Source organism: Gymnoscopelus microlampas (genome assembly GCF_963454915.1).
Source record: "Gymnoscopelus microlampas genome assembly, chromosome: 17".
Classification (NCBI taxonomy): Eukaryota; Metazoa; Chordata; class Actinopteri; order Myctophiformes; family Myctophidae; genus Gymnoscopelus; species Gymnoscopelus microlampas.
In genome coordinates this window covers 41,278,532-41,299,934 of record NC_139954.1, presented here as the reverse complement: position 1 = coordinate 41,299,934, position 21,403 = coordinate 41,278,532, and the positions used below count along the sequence as shown (strand labels likewise).

General features: G+C 42.1%; 4 protein-coding genes across 4 annotated transcripts; all 4 read left to right on the top strand.

The window, feature by feature from the left end:
• Positions 1–2,861: 2,861 nt before the first annotated feature.
• Positions 2,862–3,371, top strand: LOC311064451 (cofilin-2-like; the record flags this gene model as incomplete). Its single annotated transcript, XM_084084281.1, has 1 exon — positions 2,862–3,371. One exon carries the CDS (start codon positions 2,862–2,864, stop codon positions 3,369–3,371), a length of 510 nt encoding a protein of 169 aa, XP_083940407.1.
• A 6,065-nt stretch (positions 3,372–9,436) lies between these two features.
• On the top strand, positions 9,437–9,943 carry LOC311064450 (cofilin-2-like; the record flags this gene model as incomplete). Its single annotated transcript, XM_084084280.1, has 1 exon — positions 9,437–9,943. One exon carries the CDS (start codon positions 9,437–9,439, stop codon positions 9,941–9,943), a length of 507 nt encoding a protein of 168 aa, XP_083940406.1.
• Positions 9,944–11,717: 1,774 nt separating this feature from the next.
• LOC311064449 (cofilin-2-like) lies at positions 11,718–12,230 on the top strand (the record flags this gene model as incomplete). The annotated part of the gene is made up of 1 exon (XM_084084279.1): positions 11,718–12,230. One exon carries the CDS (start codon positions 11,718–11,720, stop codon positions 12,228–12,230), a length of 513 nt encoding a protein of 170 aa, XP_083940405.1.
• Positions 12,231–17,056: 4,826 nt separating this feature from the next.
• On the top strand, positions 17,057–17,575 carry LOC311064448 (cofilin-2-like; the record flags this gene model as incomplete). Its single annotated transcript, XM_084084278.1, has 1 exon — positions 17,057–17,575. One exon carries the CDS (start codon positions 17,057–17,059, stop codon positions 17,573–17,575), a length of 519 nt encoding a protein of 172 aa, XP_083940404.1.
• Between the last annotated feature and the right edge of the window lie 3,828 nt (positions 17,576–21,403).

The window sequence follows — 21,403 nt, the reverse complement described above, 5'->3', positions numbered from 1 at the left end:
TGAATTAGTCAAGGGTGTGTTTTGGGCATAACATGAATTAGACCCATTCCCTTTTACTCAAAAATCAAATCAAATCAGAACGTGGCAGCAGCACGTCAACACTGCTGGTGTGAAGTCAGTGTAAGAGGATAGATATCCATTTTTGCTGAACAGGCTCAGAGAAAAGCTGACAGTACTTCCAGTATCATTGATGTACAGTATAGTGCAGCATCTGTTGATTCCTTCACGGATAATGAGCTCATAATTGGATTGAGGGAACAGCTAATCACTATGAAAGACAGATATTCTAATGGAATTCATTGTACTGGAGTGCTGCAGAGTGAATCTGAAGATTCTGAACTAAAGGTCCTTGTCATTGAGAGAGCTATATAATTCATGTGAGTTCTGCATGGTCATCAGCAGAGATGCCAGATTCAAGCACCAGCTCTTCCTGAATCACGTGAATGAAACTGGGCTTCTCTGTTTTTTCCAGCGCTCCGTCCTCAAACATCATCTTATTCTTTGTGAACTTGATGTCCAAGCATCTGTAAATCTTTAACAATGGATACAACTGGACAGTTTTGTAATGTATTGTAGTTAATTGATCGATACAGTATATGATGAACAAATTGTCGCCTCGTTACCCTCTGTATCCAACCTCCTGGCTGCATCAGCCCTCAAATACGCGGGCGATCATTTATATCGCTGTTGTCGGGCAGAAAACTTGTATCTCCAAGTTTTACATTTTTATGTTTTTTCGTAAATGAATGCCTTACTTCATCACACATGGGTGTTGCACAAAAGTAGTGAAAATAGCAGATCTACAAGCACACAACGATGCGAGGTGTTGTGTGCTTATAGATTAGATAGATTTTCACTATTTTATACTGTTTTAAAAATACTTTAAAAAATTAACGGTTTTGGACTTAGAAGGTTTCCACCCAACAGCAACGATATGTATTGTAACATCAGACGATACATAGCAATTCACACAGTATCTTATTCCTCAGTATTTAGGCTGTTATTGATACAAAATATACATGTGACAGTGGAAAAGGCATCTTCATAGACATTGATTGATTAACCACAACACAGCCTACTAGAAACTTGTATTGTGGAACTTGTATTTATTTTACCAAAATACTAGAATGTCATTGGAACCAGTGGTATAATCGAATAAATAGTCTGCTTTGACACAGGGATTATTGCTGTATATGGCTATGAATAAACTCCACTGCAATATCGCTATGTGTTCTTACGTGTTCATATCTGCTAGTAAGTCTCTCACTTGCACAAGAGACTGTGACTCTATAGCTGCTGCTATATATAACCCACTCTTTTTACATCTGTAAACTTGTGATGTGATGTGGCAATTTGAGTATTCATGTAAATGTATGTACATAGATCTTTCTGTGACTTCTAGATACACATCAGAATGTTCTCTCTCCCTCCTCTGTAGTTATGTAACTGCTGGCTGCTTGGCTGCTCCACCACCTCGTTATCCACCGTCACCCCAGGGTGCGTCTGACAGAGCTGAGATGACATCTCAAGGTCGATCTCTCACATACAGGTACTGTACCAGCAGAGTTATCCCAGTTACCTCTGGGAAGTTTAGGATTTAGTTGTTGCACTTTTCTTCTCCTGAACTCATCCATCCCCTGTTGTTGCAAGAGCTTGACATTTTATCTCACTTTTATGTCAAAAACAACAAAAGCAATAACAATCATTTTCAAATTAAGACGGACAAAAGTGTGCGCATCATTTGCCGTTATTGTCAGCAACACCTCATCACAACCCTCACTTAATCCCAGAGACCTGACCTATACTACCTTCCCATTCTTCAGTATGTTTTGAATGAAATATTAACAAATAAACTCACCTCAACTTCAGTTCAGGGCAGAGTGAAGGATTTATTGTCATTTTTCATAATATCTGTGCCACCCTAGCCGCAAAGGTTAGGGTGCATACCACATGGGCTCTCTGTGCCAAGAAAACAAAAGTACTGACAGTTAACACGGAGGACAAAACCATTGCCACTGCGGACAGGACGTTGCTCGAGGCAGTCGAGGACTTCAAATATCTCGGGGCCTGGACTGCTTCTTCAATGGAACAGGACCTGAAGGTCCGGGAGGCACTTGCCTGGAATGCCTTGCAAGGAGGAGAGTGTGGAAAGCAGACATGGGAGAAGACTTCAAGAGGCGGCTGTTCATAGCTACAGCGTAGTCAGTATGGGGCTGAGACATGGACCCTCACAGCACAACAGGAAAGGGCCCTGGATGGAGTCTACACAAGAATGGAACTAGGTGTCACATGGACGGACCACATCAGAAATGTGGTCCTCTACGGGGGACCTACCACGGGTCACAGACAAAGTCAGAGAGAGAGGGGCACTGCGTCAGGCTGCAGCACCCGGAACTAGTGGCAAGCAAACTGACACTATGGGAGCCAACCCAGGGCAAAGCTTTTAAACACAAGTCCTGTATGTAGTGAGAGCTGTTAGTGCATCACCAGTTGAGGTGTACAGCAATATCATTATCTGTATTGTGTTCAACCAATGATCTGGTTCTGTATTTGGATAGAAGACCGGAACATTTAGTAGAGGTTAGATCATTTATTTGACAGCCCTAAAAACCAACACATTTCAAATGGTATTATTTTGCCGAGATGGCCACTTGGCCAGTCAGTTTGAGTAATGTCATTGCTATTCCACCTAATGACGCCATCGCGCAACAACATCGCAATGTCGTCATCACTACCATGTCCTTTATAATGAATTGTCAAGTAAAGTAGGTCTCATTTAGCAAATTCACCTTGTCTTTAGTTACTTACGTTGCTAATTTAGTTAACAACGCTATACAACCACCGATACACAAGAGGAAGCCATGGCCACCGGAATCAGAGTCACGGATGACGTGATTGCGGTTTTCAATGACATGAAAGTCCGTAAAACTCAGGCCACAGAGGAAGAGAAGAGGCTTATCAAGAAAGCTGTGATGTTCTGCCTGAGTGATGACAATGAGACCATCATCATCGATCCTGGCAAAGAAATTCTGCTGGGAGACATAGGAACCAAAGTCATGGACCCCTACCAGCACTTTCTGGAGATGCTGCCTGTAGACGACTGCCGCTATGCGCTGTATGATGCCACCTACGAAACCACGTTGGGGAGGAAGGAAGAGCTCGTCTTCATCTTCTGGGGTCCAGAGAGTGCACCCCTGAAGAGCAAGATGATGTACGCCGCCTCAGTAGATGCCATTCAGAAGGAGTTCTCGGGTCTAAAGCATGTGTGGCAGGTCAACGGTTTGGAAGACATCAAAGATCGAAACACCCTTGCTGACAAGCTTGGAGGTTCAGATGTAGTCAGTCTGGAAGGATCCCCTATAACTCAATAAATCAAGCTCCAGGCTTCAATCAAGGCCTGCTATTCATTCCAAATAGAGGTTTCTCTCTATTACAGATATGTTAGAATGCATGAGGGATAATAAGTAGGGTGGCAGAAATCTCTTCAGGATGTCCAGTTAGAACAATCTTTTTTGTTGGTACAGGTGATCCTAGCAGTGGTCTGGTCAGGTCGTCTTCTGTTATTGATGTGGGTGGTGTTCACTCTCCATTCCGACATCTCACCACTCCGACTAGTGGCTTCCGCGTGCGGTTAGGGTTAGGGTTAGGGTTAGGTATAGGGTTCGTCAACGTCGGAAAGGCGACATGTCGGAAAGGAGAAATGCACCCGATGTGGGTAACATCAACCATAGGCAGAGTCACAAGATGACTTGGGGTTACTAGCTGTATTTGTCATATTTCTACTTGTTTTGTTCAGAATGAAAGAGGCAGAACCAGGATCATTTGTGGCACTTCTGTGCAAGGGGTGTGGGTGGGGCCAAAGTGACCATATCAAAATGCAAGTTTAACTTGAACTTGGTTCCTCGCAGCTCACAAGGAGCATGGATAGTGCACTAACTGGCTGAGACACTAGGCAACCACACACGTTTTTTATTTTATATTTTTTGCATTTTATGCTTTTTTAGATCGGAGAGTAGCGAGACAGGGAAGCGAGCAGGGAAGAGGGGGTACTCGGGTGGCTCACAAGGACCAAGATCAGTGCCACCCCATCCAATAGTATTTATTTATTTATTTTTATTTATTTATTTCTTTGGCATTATGTTTATTTTGGTGGGAAGGATAGTGAGACAGGAACTCACAAGGACCTTATGGGGGGCACCCCATCCAATAGTTTGATTTCTTAATCTTTTTTAATTTTTCGGCATTATGTTTTTGACATTATACTTTATTTAGATAGGAAAGTGTAGCGAGACGGGTAGCCAAGGGTAAGTGAGAGGGCAGTGACAGAGGCACCCAGGTTCCTCTCTCACTGCACTCTGAAGATATTGGATGGGGATCCAATAGTTTTTGTTTGTTTTAGTTTTTTGGCAGTATGCTTTATTTAGAGAGGGAATGGTAGCGAGTCAGGAAACCAGGGGTAGTGAGAGGACAGGACCTCAGTTCCTAAGTGACTCACAAGGACCATATTGGTCAGTGGTACTGACCATAATGGTCCAATAGTTCGTTTTTTAATTGTTTTGTTTCGATGTAATGTTTTGGCATTATGCTTTATATGGAAGGGCAGGGCAGTGAGAGGGGGCAAACATGCGAGACATGTTGGGAGTCTGATTCTAACGCATATTAGTCAATAGCCAGACAACTATTCCACAATCTCCGAATGCTATATAGAGTCTGGAACTACACCTCCTGAAATCCGAGAGAGGAAGCTGACACTTCCATTCACGAAAATATATTTCAAAATATCTTTACATTTTATTTTTGAATTTCCATTTCTGCTAAGCAGCAACTTATATATGCTTAGATGGTTTTGATTTATAATAGGATAAATTTGCGCGACTGTAAAGACGAAACGGAAGTGGGTAGGAGGCTTCACATCCGCTTTATATTTTAATCATGATCAGAGCTTCCGAGTCCCAGACTGTATGACCGGAAACAAATTGTGGGAGTGCAACAGTGGCCACGCAAGACTAAACGCATATGGACAGGCACTCCAATACTCTTTTTATTTATTCATTTTATTTAGAGGTGTGGACCTTCCAGCACATGCACTGAACCCCTCTACTCTGGGTTCAGGATGTGGTTGTTATACTCCCCACAGTGCCTGGCTGTGTCAAATAGAGGAGTTTGATTTTGAACTCTGGTCCATAAACTAGATGGTCAGGCTGCTACCAGGCGGCAAGGACGCTCCGCTGGATTTGAGGCCAAATAGGAAGTCATTATCAGAATGCAGTTCTAATTAATGGCCCAGCAGATGTTGCTAATTCCCCTTCTGCTGGCTGCAGAAGGATTTTTACTCAATTCAAGTGAATGAGGTTTTGGCTGGACTTACACTTACTTACAGTATACTTGATTTTATTACTTTAGTAAGCATTTTCATAAATACTTTGTTTTCAATTTCTAGTTTAAAGTATTTTTTCAATTATCATGACATGCGTTTAGTTGCGTTTAATTAATGATAAAGTAGGGTATGTTTCTAGGGCTTCTACTGGTTCTTCCGAGTGAAGACCCGCCCTCGCTGCGGATGCAGCCAATAGCAGTCGTTTCCGGTTGCCTTTCGGGACCGTAAGTCCTCGCAACTCACAAGGACCATACGGTCAGTGCAACAAACAAAAAAAAAACAATAGTTTTTATTTTTTGACATACTTCTTTTTTTCATTGGCATTTCACACTATATAGAGAGTACTGAGAGGAAATAGTTTAGGGTTAGGCACCCCATCCAGAGAGAGAGAGAGAGAGAGAGAGATACCGATGGCGGAGAGAGTCAGATTCAAACTCCTTATGGGTCACAAGAAGTATGGTCAGTCACAGTGCAGCACTAACTGTCTTAGCCACCATGGAACCCATCCAAGCTTTTTGTTTATCTTTTTTTGTGTGCATTTTATTTACATAGGAAAGTGTAGCAAGCCAAGAAACCAAGGGAAAGTGAGAGGGGAGACATTTAAGACAATAGGAGTTTGATTCAAACTGTGTTCCTCATGACTCAAGGAGCTTAATGCTCAGTGTGCCACACAGTTTATTTACAAATATATAATTGTATTGTTTAGGAGAGTGTAGAGAGACAGAACTAGACTTGATGGGGGTCATTATAACAATTCTGATTTCCCCATACACTTGCCATTATTAGACGTGTGTGTGTGTGTGTGTGTGTGTGTGTGTGTGTGTGTGTGTGTGTGTGTGTGTGTGTGTGTGTGTGTGTGTGTGTGTGTGTGTGTGTGTGTGTGTGTGTGTGTGTGTGTGTGTGTGTGTGTGTGTGTGTGTGTGTGTGTGTGTGTGTGTGTGTGTGTGTGTGTGTTAATTGTGGTTTTAGCATTGTCCATTGGAACATACAGTATGAATTCGAATGAAATTTCTGTTCTGTAAACACAAATTGCACAGGGCTGATAATGACAAATAACTTAAAGAAAGAAATGACTGACAGATTACAATTTTATATTTTCAAAATATTTAAACAATTGTAGAGTCGATGCGAAGCGTTGTGAGCTTGTAGGTCGACTATTCCCACATATTTGTATTATAACAATTAATCATCAGGTAAAATGTCATGATGGTGACAGCCCCTATTCCACCAATAAGCCTCAGCTACATATCGTTAGCCTCATAGCATAATTGCCTAACTCATTTTTTGGTAAAATTGACATTTTTTGCCTAGCTCTACTCTCCTAACACTGCTCCATCATTGTGCCTTATTGCCTATATGTCCTGACCTAAGCAAATCAGAAAGCTTGTTACATTCCAAAATGACATAGGCAGAAAGTACATTTCTGCCTATGTTTTGGGCAGAAATGATTTTGAATGTAACAAGCATTCTGACAGGCTGAGAACATTGTCAATAAGGCAGAATGAATCAGCAGCGTTAGGAGAGTAGAGTTAGGCAGATATGAATAAAGGCAGATAAACATGACTTAGGCAAAATTAGTTTTTTACTTTCTGTCTAAGTCATCTAGGTGATTATAGACGGCTCGGCCTATAGGGGCCTGTAGGGTAGGGTCGGTAAAGAAATATGTGGCAAACAAATCTAAACCAGTTAATTTCAAACTAGAAAAAGTGCTCCTTGGAGCACAGGTCTCCGCCAGGTCAGGAAGCTATTATGGCTTCCTGGTGGCGCTATAATAGGCCAATGTGAAAAGGGTGCCATTTCTTCTTAGGCCTTTCACGGCAATCTGACACTGCATTCATGATTTGAGGCATTTTTTCCCAAAAATGTGTTTTGCCAAATTAGACCTGCTGGTGGCGCTATAACAGGTCAATTTGAAAAAGGGGGCATGTACATGCAGAATTTCACGGAAATAGCACGCTGCGTTCATGTTTTGAGTCATTTTTCCAATTGGGTTGGAATATGAAATATCGGACAGATCCATCAGAATCACATGACTATGGAGATACTGTGTACCAATTTGCATGATTTTTGGACAGAAGCTGTAGTAATAATGTAAAAAAAATGGGTTTTGCACAAATCGGCCCCCTGGTGGCGCTATAACAGGCCCATGTGAACAATTTGTGGCAAAGGTTCTGAATTGGCATTCAGGGAGTGTGTGTGCACAGTTTCGCAGCGACCGGGCCAACGGTGCTGGAGATTAGCTGCTCGCAGACAGATGGACACACAGACAGACGGACGGACGGACAGACAGGGTGCAAACATAGTCTCGGCCATGCCTTTCGGCCTGGCGGAGACAATAATATGTTTTGCTGAGGTGGCCAGTAAGTTTGAGTGATGATGCATTCTACGTCATGATGTCATCACACATTGTCATCACGACCATGTAATTGTCCTTTTAAAGTGAATGGTCAAGTGAACAAACCATCATTAGCGACAGGTACAGCTGCTTGTAAAGTGATTTGTGCTGATTGTTTGCAGCTCGTCTAATGCCATGGCGATCATGAACTCCTTTGTCAAGGACACCTTTGAGTGCATCGCGGGTGAAGCCTCTAGTCTGGTTCACAACACCCATTGCTCCACCCTCTCATCCAAGGAGATTCAGGCCGCAGTCTGCCTGATGCTCCGCGGTGCGTTGGCCAAGCATGCCGTATTTGTGGGCACCAAGGCTGTCTGTAAGATGTGCCCTTTTAACCACATGAAGCCTATTCTGGGGTAAACATCCGGCCAAAATAGCACAACTGCAAGCTTATAGATCAGCTATTTATAGGGGTATAGTGTATTGTAGACGCCTTGGTGGTTAAGGGCCACACGTCCATCACAAGTGATGATCCACACGGTCAATGGTTGAGTAAAAGGCAACACAAAACACACAAGCACTATGATGCTGCAGAAAAGCTCAAGAGGACATCACGTTTGCGTGCGGTCAGCCACACCGGAGCACTGAGGCAGGTGAAGGATGGTCTTCTGCATCATGCTGACTTTGTCGGGTCAGTAGTCCAGGGCGGGCCAGGTCTGTTTAACCTGAAGGAGCGGCGTGGCATGGTGCAGAGACAGGAGGAAAGATGCCGACATGTCAACCAACGCTGTAGCCATGAACAAGCAGGGCTGCACGACGAGGTGAGAGAGGGCACCGACGTGGCAGGACATCTGGAGCATGGAAGGACAAGCTCCTGTGTATGTTCTGTCTATGACAATGTAATCTTTGGGACCCCAATCTACACGAAGATTCCGGACATTCGGACCAGACGTTCAGAACCAGTGGTCTATGATGTCCTGCCTACAGGTCAAACTATAGGCAGAGAGCCCCAGCTCTCACACTTTGCTGAGGGCCAGCAAACCTAGAGTATGTCCTCTCCTCGTGTCGGTCAAGTTTGGCGACACAAGGATGTCTTAATGACTTAATAGAGGGGGATTGTTGTGCTTGATTTCTCCTCTGATACGCCGCTGTCTGCCTTTTCTGAACCTCTCTGCCTGACATGGGGCTCTAGACTGTGACAAAAGTGAGTGTGCAAGGTAACATTTCACCGGACTGCATTAGTGTGAGTGCATGCTCATTAGGCTGGACTGCCCTGTCCCTGCTATGCGCTCTTCATCCGTATGTTACATGTATGTCGTATAGGGTGAAACGCTATATTGAATTCGGCTGATTTGCCTCACAACAACCAGATGAGAAGCCAACATGCGAGTTTATGTGACAAGCTGTTCGCTTGTAGATCTGGAAAGTCGCAGATTTGATTATATTATATATTATATTTTATAATATTAGCTAGGCGAAGCTGAGTTGCAGTGTTAAAGGGACAGTACAATCATTAACCAACAGTTACTAACAGAAACTGTCCATGCTACAAATAAGTTAATAATTTAATTGGAACTTGGCAACCATGACATCAAAAATAAAATACTCCAATCGGCGCGCAGCTGTGAGGCAGCAATCTGGCTTGTTAGGGGATATATATAAACATGTCATCACAGTCTCATTCAGTTCCCGACTAAAACAACGATCAGTAAACTATAATACCAATGGCCTCCGGAATCAAAGTGGCAGATGAGGTGCGTGTTGTTTTCAACAACATGAGGGTCCGTAACCGTAAGGCTCATTCTGCAGAGGACAGGAAGAAGAGAAAGAAAGCTGTTGTGTTCTGCATGAGCAAGGACAAGAGGATGATTGTCCTTGAGGCTGGAAATGAGATGCTGCTGGGAGACATAGGAACCACCATCCGGGACCCCTACCAGCACTTTGTACAGATGCTGCCTGCAAATGAATGCCGCTATGCTCTGTATGATGCCACCTATGGAACCAAGAAGACAACAAAGGAAGAGCTAGTCTTCCTCTTTTGGGCACCAGATGGTGCGTCGACGTCAAGTAAGACTATTTATGCCAGCTCATTAAATGTCATTAAGAGGGAATTCTCAGGTCTCAAGCATAAGTGGCAGGTCAATAATTGGGAAGACATCAAGGATCGGCGTAGCATTGCTGAAAAGCTTGGCGGTGCAGAGATAGTCACTCTGGAAGGATGTCCTGTATAGAGGATTAAATCTAGCCCCAGGCTTCAATCGAAGCCAATTCTAATCTACAATTAAATAATGTAGATATTAAGCTTTTTTGTTTGTTCTTTTACAAAATATGTTCTGTAGATGTAATATAGATAATAATTCGTTTTTTCCCCCCTTCTTTTTTAAAGGTAGGGTAAGTGATATTTTTTGGTTAACACAAAAGTTTTTTTTGTTAAAAGATTGAAGCTCTATATTCTGATGGTAATCCTTGCTATAGTGTGATTGTTCAGTAAGAGGGGTTTCCCTGTCTCTCCAGCTCTTAAATACATTTTCAGGTACAGTAGGTGACAATATTTCAGCCAATCAGGAGAGAGTACCCAGTTATCAGCTTAATTTTTATAGTGTTCCAGTTCCAATTTTGTCTGCAATTTTTTTTGTCATCACTTCAAATTGAACTTGTTTAAATGTATCCTGAATTAATTCTGTCCTGATTGGATAAAATTGGTATCCCGACCTGAAAATGCATTTTCTGTTTAATAAAGAGCTGGAGACATATGGCGACTCCTGTTACTGAACTAACACTCCATAGCAATGAGTACTATCAGAATATAGAGCTATTTTAACGGTACTCCCTAGGCTAGGCAGGACAACTAAAAATTCAGATGCGGCAAGTAGAGCCCGCAGGACAAGTGGGGAAAAATCTTAACGTCTGCTCGTTGAATATGGTAACTCTCCGAGTTACAGACCTTTAAAGACGCCATGGAATGACTTTTTCTGTTTAGCTCAGGAACGGGCGCGTGTTTTGGTTTAACCAATCACAGTGTCTAATGGTCCTGCCCTCTCGGGCTATGGGATCGCTGGAATCTACATACAGATGTGCCACTTCAAAACTTCACATGTCCTGCCATCGCCAAGACAGTACATTTTCAGGGGATTCCCAGGGCAATAAGAGGGACAAAGAAGGGCATTTAAAATTATGAATTATTTTGATGATCACTGCTTTTATGATGCTAATTAATTTGAGCAACTCTTCAAATCACCTTTCGCCTCATAATGAGTCTGACACCTTCTCAACACACATTCTTTTGTTCTCATGCATATGAGTGTCTGTTGAAGGGAAAAACGGGGGGGTTTAGTAACAACTTCTTTTCAGGGGCAAAACAGTGCAATTTTAAGGGCAGAACAGGGAGGAAAACATGCCTTTTCAGGCCACTTTCAGGGAAAGAACAGTAACGTGTGAAGTTTTGAAGTGGCACATCTGTACTGTACACTGCACTCCTCAGAGTGCAAAGTGCAGCTGAGGCAGAGAGAGAGAGGGGTACTGCATTGCTTATTTCTCACCTCCAATGTTTTCAGATACACAATATTGTAATACACTGTTTAAGTTTAAAACGAGTAATGCACCGTCTGGCCGTCATCTTGAATTGTATAAAGAACGCAGCAGCCCAAGAGTGTCTCCAGGTGCGAGTGGAGGAACATGAACTAAAGGTATCAAACAGGTGAATGAAATCATGATTCATATATTAACTATGTCATGACGCAGTACATTTGAGTTTGAGGAAAAAAATAAAATTTAACTTTTAGGGAAAACGTATAATTCTACAAGGTCCCATGTGGACCAGTGGTGACATGTAAAACAAAACAGTGTCTTATACATTTGATCTCTGCTACCATAGCAACCATGACATCAAAATAAAATACTCCAATCGGCGCGCAGCAATTTGGCTTGTTTGGGGATATAAATAAACGTTCATCACAGCCTCATTCAGTACCCGACTAAATCAACCGTCCGTAATTGATAATACCAATGGCGTCCGGAATCAAAGTGGCAGATGAGGTGCGCGTTGTTTTCAACGACATGAAGGTCCGTAAGGCTCATTCTGCCGAGGATAAGAATAAGAGAAAGAAAGCTGTGATGTTCTGCATGAGCAAGGACAAGAGGAGGATTGTCCTTGAGGATGGAAATGAGATGCTGCTGGGAGACATAGGAACCACCGTCCAGGACCCCTACCAGCACTTTGTAGAGATGCTGCCCGCAGATGAATGCCGCTATGCTCTGTATGATGCCACCTATGCAACCAAGGAGACGACAAAGGAAGAGCTAGTCTTCCTCTTTTGGGCACCAGATAGTGCGTCGCCGTCAAGTAAGACGATTTACGCCAGCTCATTAGATGCCATTAAGAAGGAATTCTCAGGTCTCAAGCATAAGTGGCAGGTCAACGGTTTGGAAGACATCAAAGATCGGCGTAGCCTTGCTGAAAAGCTTGGCGGTGCAGAGATAGTCACTCTGGAAGGATGTCCTATTGGGGGAAAACGATAGGACAACACTAGACAACATCAGACAACATCTGAGGGGTTCAGCTGTTCGTTCCAATTTGGTAGGCTACAAGCAGAACCAGGATCAAAATTCAGGATCAAGAATGAAGTCGTCAAAACCAAACACATGTAAATGTATGAAGTTTCTCACTGCAGAGCAGAAGATCAAGGAAGAACAGCGCAAGTTATTCTCATCATGTGTGTGTGAACTCACACTGGACCCAAACAGCAAAGAGAGCTCTCTCTCTGTCTGAGAACAATAGAAAGTTGATCCGCATGAGAGAAGATCCGTTGTGTCCTCATCTGAACTTATTTGATTCCATTCCACAGGTTATGAAACTCGTATTCACTGAGATTCGAAATCTGTCCCTCGCGAGACGCGACTCACAAAGAGCATACAGACCCCATCCAATAGTTATTTTTATTTTTTTCAGCATTTTGTGTCATTTAGGAGAAACCTAAAATGTTTTTTTATAGTCTTTTTTGCCATTTTATACTTTATTTAGATAGGATTGTTTAGCAAGACAGGAAACTGAGGGCAGTGACCTCACTGCCCTCTGTTTCCTGGGAGACATGACGAGTTTATGGTCAGTCCAATAGTTCATTCATTCATTCATTCGTTCAAAAGTTTGATTATTTTTTTTTATTTGTTTAGTATTTTTTTATAATTGTTTTGTTTGTTATTTGTTTTTGGCATTTTATGCATTATTTAGAAAGGATAGTGTAGACAGAAAAACCAAGTCAGTAAGATGGGAGATGCTGTAAGGTGTGAATCCAATAGTCGGGTGTAAATGTTATAGAACTAATATAACTTTATTGGAAAGTAACAAAAAAGAAAGACACGGGGAGGGAGGACGCAGAAATACCTCAGTCCATGACCACGTGACGAGTCGTATTTTAACTCCAGGCACCCCATCCAATTATTTATTTATTTGTTTATTTATTTATTTAAACTACAGTATATCATTTTATGCTTTATTTAGATTATATTAGATAGGAGACAGGAAACTGAGGGCAGTGAGAGGGGAGACATGCAAGATCGGACTCAGATTCAAACTTGCTTCCTCACAACTCCCTTGTGAGCAACTCACTGAGCCACCAGGCACCCCCAATAGATATTTATTTTCTTTCTTTCTTAATTTCTTTCTTTCTTTCTTTCAGGGCATGCAAGACATGATGGGAGTTGAATTCAAACTTGTCATCAACGCGCACAAGGAATGTATGGTCAGTGCACACAACCAATAGTTTTTTTGTTAATTATTATTATCATCATTATTATTATTTTATTATTATTATTTTATGTGTTAGTTTTTGGTCATTGTATACTTTATTTAGATACGATAGCGAGACAAGAAAGACATGACGGGATTCATGATTCAAACTCAGTTACCCTTATCAAGTAATCAGGTCCCTTAGGCCTACTACCACCCAATTTGTCTTATGCCCCACTTTTTGTTTAAATACATTTGAAATGCATGGCTTATTGGCCATTTGGAAATCCAAGATGGTGTCCATTTTCCAAGATCCAAGAAAATTGACCTCACGAAGTTTGATTGCTTTCAATCAAACTTTCAAGAAACGGCAAAGGTGTGTAGTTTGCCAATTTGAATGATCTTGGTGTCACTTAGCATGTTTTAAAATATGCTACAATATACTGTTACATTAGGCCTACATGTGGAAAATCAGTCAAATCGAGAAAGGAGTGCTCGTTTTCCGAGACGAAGCGAGTGGGAGGCAGGCTTTGATATTATTATTCCGACGTTCCGTTGGTCCGACTGGCCCCATTATAACTCACACTAACCTAACGTTTTGGGACATCAGAATTAAGAGCGGGCCCTCTGCTGAAACATGAGCTTAGCTTAGGCCCTAAGCTAAATGGCTAACCGGTCCGGCCGTACCTCCGTTAGACCCCGTCTGAGTTAAACAATATGTTGTGACCCTGTCCTAGGGGTGCCAGGGAACATAGCAAACATATGAGACGCAGTTTACCAAGAAATGTGTGTTCATTAAATAATCAAAAGTAATTGAACAGATCAGGAATAATCAGTAAAGTCAGTAGTGTAATATGTGTATGCATGAGTGAATTTTGCAGTGTGGGTGAGAGTGTTGCATGTACATAAATGCTGAAGTGGTGCATGGTGGGTGAGGTGCAAAAGTCAAATGAACTGAAGTGGGAGAGGATTGGGGAGACAGGCTTTTATAGGGGCATGGGCACCAGGTGCACACCAATTAGGCTGACATCTCACTGTTTCCCAAGTCCTAGGAATCAATGGGCCCGATTCACTAAGCTGGTCGTATATATATCAGTGTAAATAACATGTAAATAAAGTGTCTAAAGTGTATTTTCTGTACACTTAAACAGCTTAGTGAATCGGGCCTAATGAGAAGGAACCACACAAACCATAATAACCATACAACCTAAGAGTGAAATATGTACAGGGAACCCTCACAACGCCAATCCGGCCGCCTGGGCGTCGTCCTCAGCTCCGGGGGGTTGTTAGCGAGCGCTCCTTTCTTGAGATCGCTATTTATTTATTATTATTTCGTCAACATTCATTTCACATGACAAACATTTCTTTGATCATAAAGTAATTCAAGTGTTTATCCATTTTTGGACCACTTTGAAGGGAGGCAGCGTTATCAAACACCCAAACGCAACTTGGGGGTCATGTCTTCTACATCATAGATGGAATAATAATCTGAGCAGTGACTTCAACCAGCGTTATATAGAGTTATTATTGAGTGTGACAGCCCTTAGGAGGTACGATGACCCTTGAATAGGAAACACTCTTTTCAATAGTAACTCATGAAGCAGAGAACCAAGCCTTGCTGTTATTATGAGGTAGTAAAACAATTTAAAAAAAAATCATATCTAATTTCCTGACCATTTCTTAATTAGTCCTTGCTTTCATCCACTGCATGTTATCAATGTGATATTGATGCGACGTGTGATATCAGTCCAAATCAACATACGATATCTGTCATCCTGTAACTTTAACATAACTGACTCCCACATGTAACATCATTGTGAAGTACAGTTTGTTTAAACTTTGTTTAAACAATTTAAATGAGAAACATGTGTGCATGCATTTATGAGTTATGAATAGGGGGTCTCTGTCTCTGAAGAAGGGGAGCTTCTTATATTTAATTATATATTTAAGATCTGCAACTCTATCCACAAGTTTCCTAGGGCATTGTGGGCATCACTTCCTGTCGATTTGATCCCTGATACCTGATCAAATCGTCAGGAAGTGATGCCCACAATACCCTAGGAAACTTGTGGATAAGTTGTAGGCTGGATATAATATTGAAAGAAAATGGTGTGGGGTTATGTTTGTTGTTTTGCCGTCAAAATAGGGCTGATAGTAGTTTTGTAGCTGCGAGTGTACAAATGGAACCACTGGACCCTTATGGGTCCATTTTGTTCCATGTGTACAATCCCAGATATAAACAAACACTGAGGATTGTACAATGTAGATCGGGGTCCCAGAGAACTTAAAAAAAAGAAAAGAAAAACGGGTGTTCATTTAGGGCATTCACTAAAAAGTCGACTTCGACTTAAGTCAACTTAATTAACACAAGTCGACTCCCACCAGGAGAAGTCGAAAGTCAAAAAATATTTATTTTATAAAAAATGTTAAATCATTATATTTGCTCCATATGTGTGCGTGTACAGTAAATAATTCAAATTGTAGGATTGGTTATTGTCAAGGACAGAAGTGATTCGTTCCTTTTCCAACTGCGTTCCATTGGCAGTTTCTCAGCCAGAGCTCTTTGCAGCCGTGCCTCTGCCTTCAGCCCCTCTAAAATCTATGAGTTTTTAAAATACTTTTAAAAGTGGACACTGAAGTGCACGGTCTAATTTGCAGCGGAAGTTGGTTCCACAGAAATGGAGCCCTAGCAGCGTATGCCCTGTCACCTTCCTGTCACCTTCCGTCACAAGCCTTGTCAGGGGGGGGGGCGGGGGTCCATTTCAAGTAAAAGCTTGTTTGCTGATCTAAGATTACGGGTGGGTATGTGAGGAGACAGGAGGTCATCCACGGCCCCGTCCACGGCCGCCATGGGGTGCCTCTCATCGCTTGGCCTGTATTTAGCAGTCCTGACTTGAACATCTTTCATTCCACAGTGCTGGGCCCCACCTACATCATTCAGCAGATCACCTCCAATCATCAGTGCCTCATGTGGTTGAATCCCCATGTCAGTGAAAGTGCTCTGGAAGAACATAGTGGATGGTTCGCCAATGACCTCCGCCTTATCACATGCAGACTCCAAAGCCTTTTTAACACATTCCCTGCCAAGGACGTATCTACGTCCGTTCAGATCCAACTGTAGATTTTGTGGCAGATTTTGGAAAATTCCACAAGAGATGTTTTGCAGAGTGTGCCCAGCTGGTGTCAGCCATGATTCAATGTTGTTGAGGCTCAACATTGATAACAACAGGGATCTTGGGCACGGAGGACCGTTGATGACATACATATTGATGACATCAGAGTCCTCCATATTTGGGGCTTTGTCGATTTCTAGATATCTTTGGAGAACCGCAGATCTGACTGACGTCCCACGCGGTACCGCGGGAAATTTTCCGTATATGATTAGTCAGGTTTTATTTAGAAGTTCACCTACTGGGAGGAGGAGGTCCACAGATCTATCTATGGTCTGTATAGTTCGTAAATGTGTGTTTGATCGCTACTACCATAGCAACTGTGACATCATCAGAATACCATGTCCAATATTATATATAAACAGGGGTACAAACAGGGATATAAATATAATCATCACTTAATTCAACTTTTTGATTGAATACACAAGCACCAAAATACAGGAATAGCAATGGCCTCCGGAATCAAGGTGTCGGATGAAGTAATTGAAATTTTCAATGACATGAAGGTCCATAAGGCTGGGGCCACTGAGGAGGACAAGAAGAAGAGGAAGAAGGCTACGATGTTCTGCGTGAGCGACGACAATGAGACCATCATCCTTGACGTCGGCCAAGAGATCCTGCAGGGAGACATAGGGGTCTCCGTCAAGGACCCCTACCAGCGCTTTCTGGAGATGCTGCCTTCAGACGACTGCCGCTATGCACTGTACGACGTCAGCTATGAAACCAAGGATTCATCAAAGAAGGAAGACTTGGTCTTCATCTTCTGGGCTCCAGAGGGTGCGCCCCTGAAAAGCAAGATGATTTATGCTAGCTCAGTAGATGCCATTAGGATGATATTCACAGGTCTCAAGCATGAGTGGCAGATCAACAGTTTGGAAGACATCCAAGACCGGCATACCCTAGCTGACAAGCTTGGCGGCGATGAGGTAATCAGTCTGGAAGGAAGCCCTTTAAGTCATCCAGCTTGAAGCTCCAGGGCTTTTAATCGAGACCCGCAGACAATCTGATGGGTTCAACTGTTCATTCCAATTTGGTATAGATGGAAGGAAGGGCAGAGGCAGGGCCATGATAATTTAGTGATAATGAGCAACGAAGACTTTACGAACTAAAAACACGATGTAAATGTATGAAATTACAGATGATCAAGGAGGGAGAAGTTTCTTAAGTTTGTGAACTGACCCTGGCCTGGGCACAAACTGCAAACAGAGAAAGAGTTCTGTCTAAGAACAACAGAAAGTTGATGGTTCCGCAGATGCATATTGTGAAAATAGCCGATCTATAAGCTTGTTGAGTTTGTAGATTATGTTTGCCTCTTATAGTATTTGACAATTTGGCCACTGTCTGTTTTTATAGTATAGTTTGTTGATTACTTTTGATGCTGTAATGGTATTTTTCTTTTCTTTAGTTTTTGGGTATTAAAAAGGTCCTTAAAAGTCCTTAAATTGTCACTTCACTGTCTCATCTGGGACCCCCCAAAATCATGTGGGGGCCCCCCTGGGGGTGCCGACCCACATGTTGAGAACCATTGGGTTAGTCCACTTAGACTGTGTTTTTATTTACTTATTTTGTTGCTTTTTTGTTTTAAAGTTGTTCAGCATCTGCAGTGATTATACTGTATATGTGACCGTGGAACACTTGGATATAGGATTATGTTAGGCGCACCGGGCTTCTGATCTATTCACGTCTTGGTGGCCAGTGGAGATACTCCACAGACAATGGAGCGGAGGCAGTTCCAAGAACGAACCACCGGGGAAGATCAGGAAATATGAAAATGGCTTAATGTCAAAGCCATATCGAGCCCCACTCCCGAGCATAATGATCGCAAATGTCCAATCAATTAATAGCAAAATGGAGGTGAGAAGTGCATATTTGAGATTTTGTAATCTCTGAGACATGGTTAAACTTTGCCAAGATGAACTCTTCTCTGTGTTTCGTATGGACAGGATGGAGGGGGAAGCCAACCAACCAGGGGATGTGGTGCATTTCACTGGAATGCATTTGTGTTCAACTTATCTGGTCCCTTTTTTACCTCTTGAGGGAATTAAGCTGTCATATGCACGGCCGTTACTACACAACGAAATCAACAGACTACAAACCAAACACCCAAAGGCTGATGTACAGATGTACAGCATAGAACACTGATGTGTAGAAAATCAATGGTTGGGACTTTGAATGCTAGAATGAAGCCCTGCTTTTTTAAAAACATTTGTTGCTAATGTTAGAGTTTGTAGGTTAAAGGAGTGTATGTCTTGTCTGTACTTTAAACTTTATTTTTCTAATCTTTTTATACTATTTTTCTTGTTTTTATTTAGTTAAAATCCATATTATCTTTATCGTATTGCTGTTGCTAGAACAGTCTTGTGGAACATGCCACACAGTCATTTTGCTGCTTTCACCTGTATGAGTGAGTTTATTTGAGCGATAAATTAACCCTCTTGATTCTTGGATCCTTGAAGATTTAATTCCATTCCACAGGCAGTGGTGGAAAGTAAATAAGTACATTTACAAAGCTATTTTCAAAGGATTTCATACATTTGGAAACTTGCAAAATGGGACATTCTGCATAATGAGTACTTTTACTTTTGATATATTTTTAGTATATTTGTATGCCAATGCTTTACCAGACTTTTACTTGTGAGCTAATCACTTGGGGTCACAAAAATGTGAGTACTTCATCCTCCATGCATAGAGAGGTTATGCATAGAGAGGGTCTGACTGTACACTATTACTGGGATGTAGAGTGGAGTGGTTTGGATGCCATTGGGAGATGACATCCAGCCATGTGTTTAGGGCTTCAATGACCTGTCCTGGTGTAACAGTAGTCTGGCACAATAGGCGGACAACTCTCCTCACCATCCCTCCCTCTGGCTCCAACAAAGAAAGTAAGATTGTGTTTGGTCTCTCTTGAGAGGGTGTAGTGACAGACAGGAAATTGAGGGCATTGAGAGGGCAGACATGCGAGACATGATGGGTGTCGATTCAAACATTTTTTTTTGTGGCATTTTATGTTTTATTTAAGATGGAGAGACAGAAAACCAATAGCAGAGAGATTGATGGCCAGTACTTTTTTTCCCCACCACCCTCTCAGAACCATCCCAAAATGTACAGTAGGCCTACATATTTATTTTTTCTCTACTTTTTTTATTATTTTTTTGCTGGTGGAAGTTACAGGAGTACATACACTATATAACGTTAAACATAAACCCAACTAGAAAGGGGCACTGAATGGAGCGCATATTTCTGCGCATATCTACGCCAGACTGAGTTGCCTACCCAGTGCTGTGTGAGTCGTCTGTTGCAGAAGTCGGGAGTTGTGGGGGAAACGTTTTCTATAACATACGGTTCAACTTTTCACATTTGTGGCATCCCCAATGGGCAGAAGTGAAATAAATCGCTTTTGGAGGTGCAGAAACCCCTCGACGTGTTTTTCATGATATAACTTTTTTATTATTATTAATAGGACCCTCCCACTGAAGAGATATTGTGCTAGGGGCCCATATATTCTTTTGTACGTTTATTTGACAGGGTAAAAAACTAAAAAACAATGTATCATCAATCAATTATCAAGTTATAAAAACATGAAACCGTTGCACTGTATGTGGGGTGATTAGCAGAGGCTAATTTGCAACCCCTGTCCCTCGTTAGGCCTTTATAATATCTACCTAGTTGAAAAATTATCCATTTACAATGAGCACATGCAAGAAGCTCTAATCTGAACAAGTACAAAAGCAACTAGACAATGTGCTCCTCGGAGCACAGGTCTCCGCCAGTACTGTTCCTGATTAATCCTGTCTTAAGTGTTACTTGATTAATCCTGTCTTAAGTGTTACTTGATTAATCCTGTCTTAAGTGTTACTCCGCCATTTCTCAGCCATTTCGTGATTACTCCTGTCTTACCTCACTTTGAAAGAGGCCAAGACTCTTTCAAAGTGACACATCTATTTATAGGCCGCTATACGTCATGCGTCTCACTAGCCAATCAGAGCACACTCTTTCAACGTATTGTCACGTGTCACGTGAGGCTTGACCAATGTTAGCTTGGCCGAGGGGGGGGGGGGGGGGGGGGCGGAAAGTGAAAACATAGTCAACAATAACATTCCCAAATTCTAGTCTTGAAAGCAGTGACGTTAAAGTTGTATTGCTGAAAACAGTCCGCCTCCTTTAATTTTTGTTTTTGGAATCAGTGGGGTCAAATAGTGCTGGCATCGTGTCTTTGGGGCTGTTTGGAGTTGGCATAGCCATTTTCATTAATTTACCACTCACCTGATCTGAGAAATGTAGGTCAGACAGTTCCTGGCAAGCAAATCTGTATTGCCGAAAATAGTCCGCCTCCTTTAATTTCTGTTTTCGGAATCAGTGGGGTCAAATAGTGCTGGCATTGTGTCTGTGGGGCTGATTGGAGTTGGCATTGCTATTTTCATTTTCAAATTCTTTTGAAATGTATAAAATATGGCTTATGTGATTAAAACCAGGAAAAGACAACACTTACACCATATTGCGATGAACATGAACATACAAGCTTGGCAACAACCACTGTATAACTCAATGCACTGGAGTTATGTAATTATCATAAGCTGCAGTAAAAGTAATATTGTGCACAACACTGTTTGTGCAGTATGAGTCAAGCTTTAGCACCATCTTGAGGCTCACCTCAGTAATTGACACATTCCCTGTCAATTCTGATTTTCCATTTGGCATGGGAAATTAACCACTTGACTTAAACCCTATATATACTTCAGTTGACCGGGGTCCCCCAGGGGTTAAATATATTTGCCTGTTAGGACATGTCCAGAACA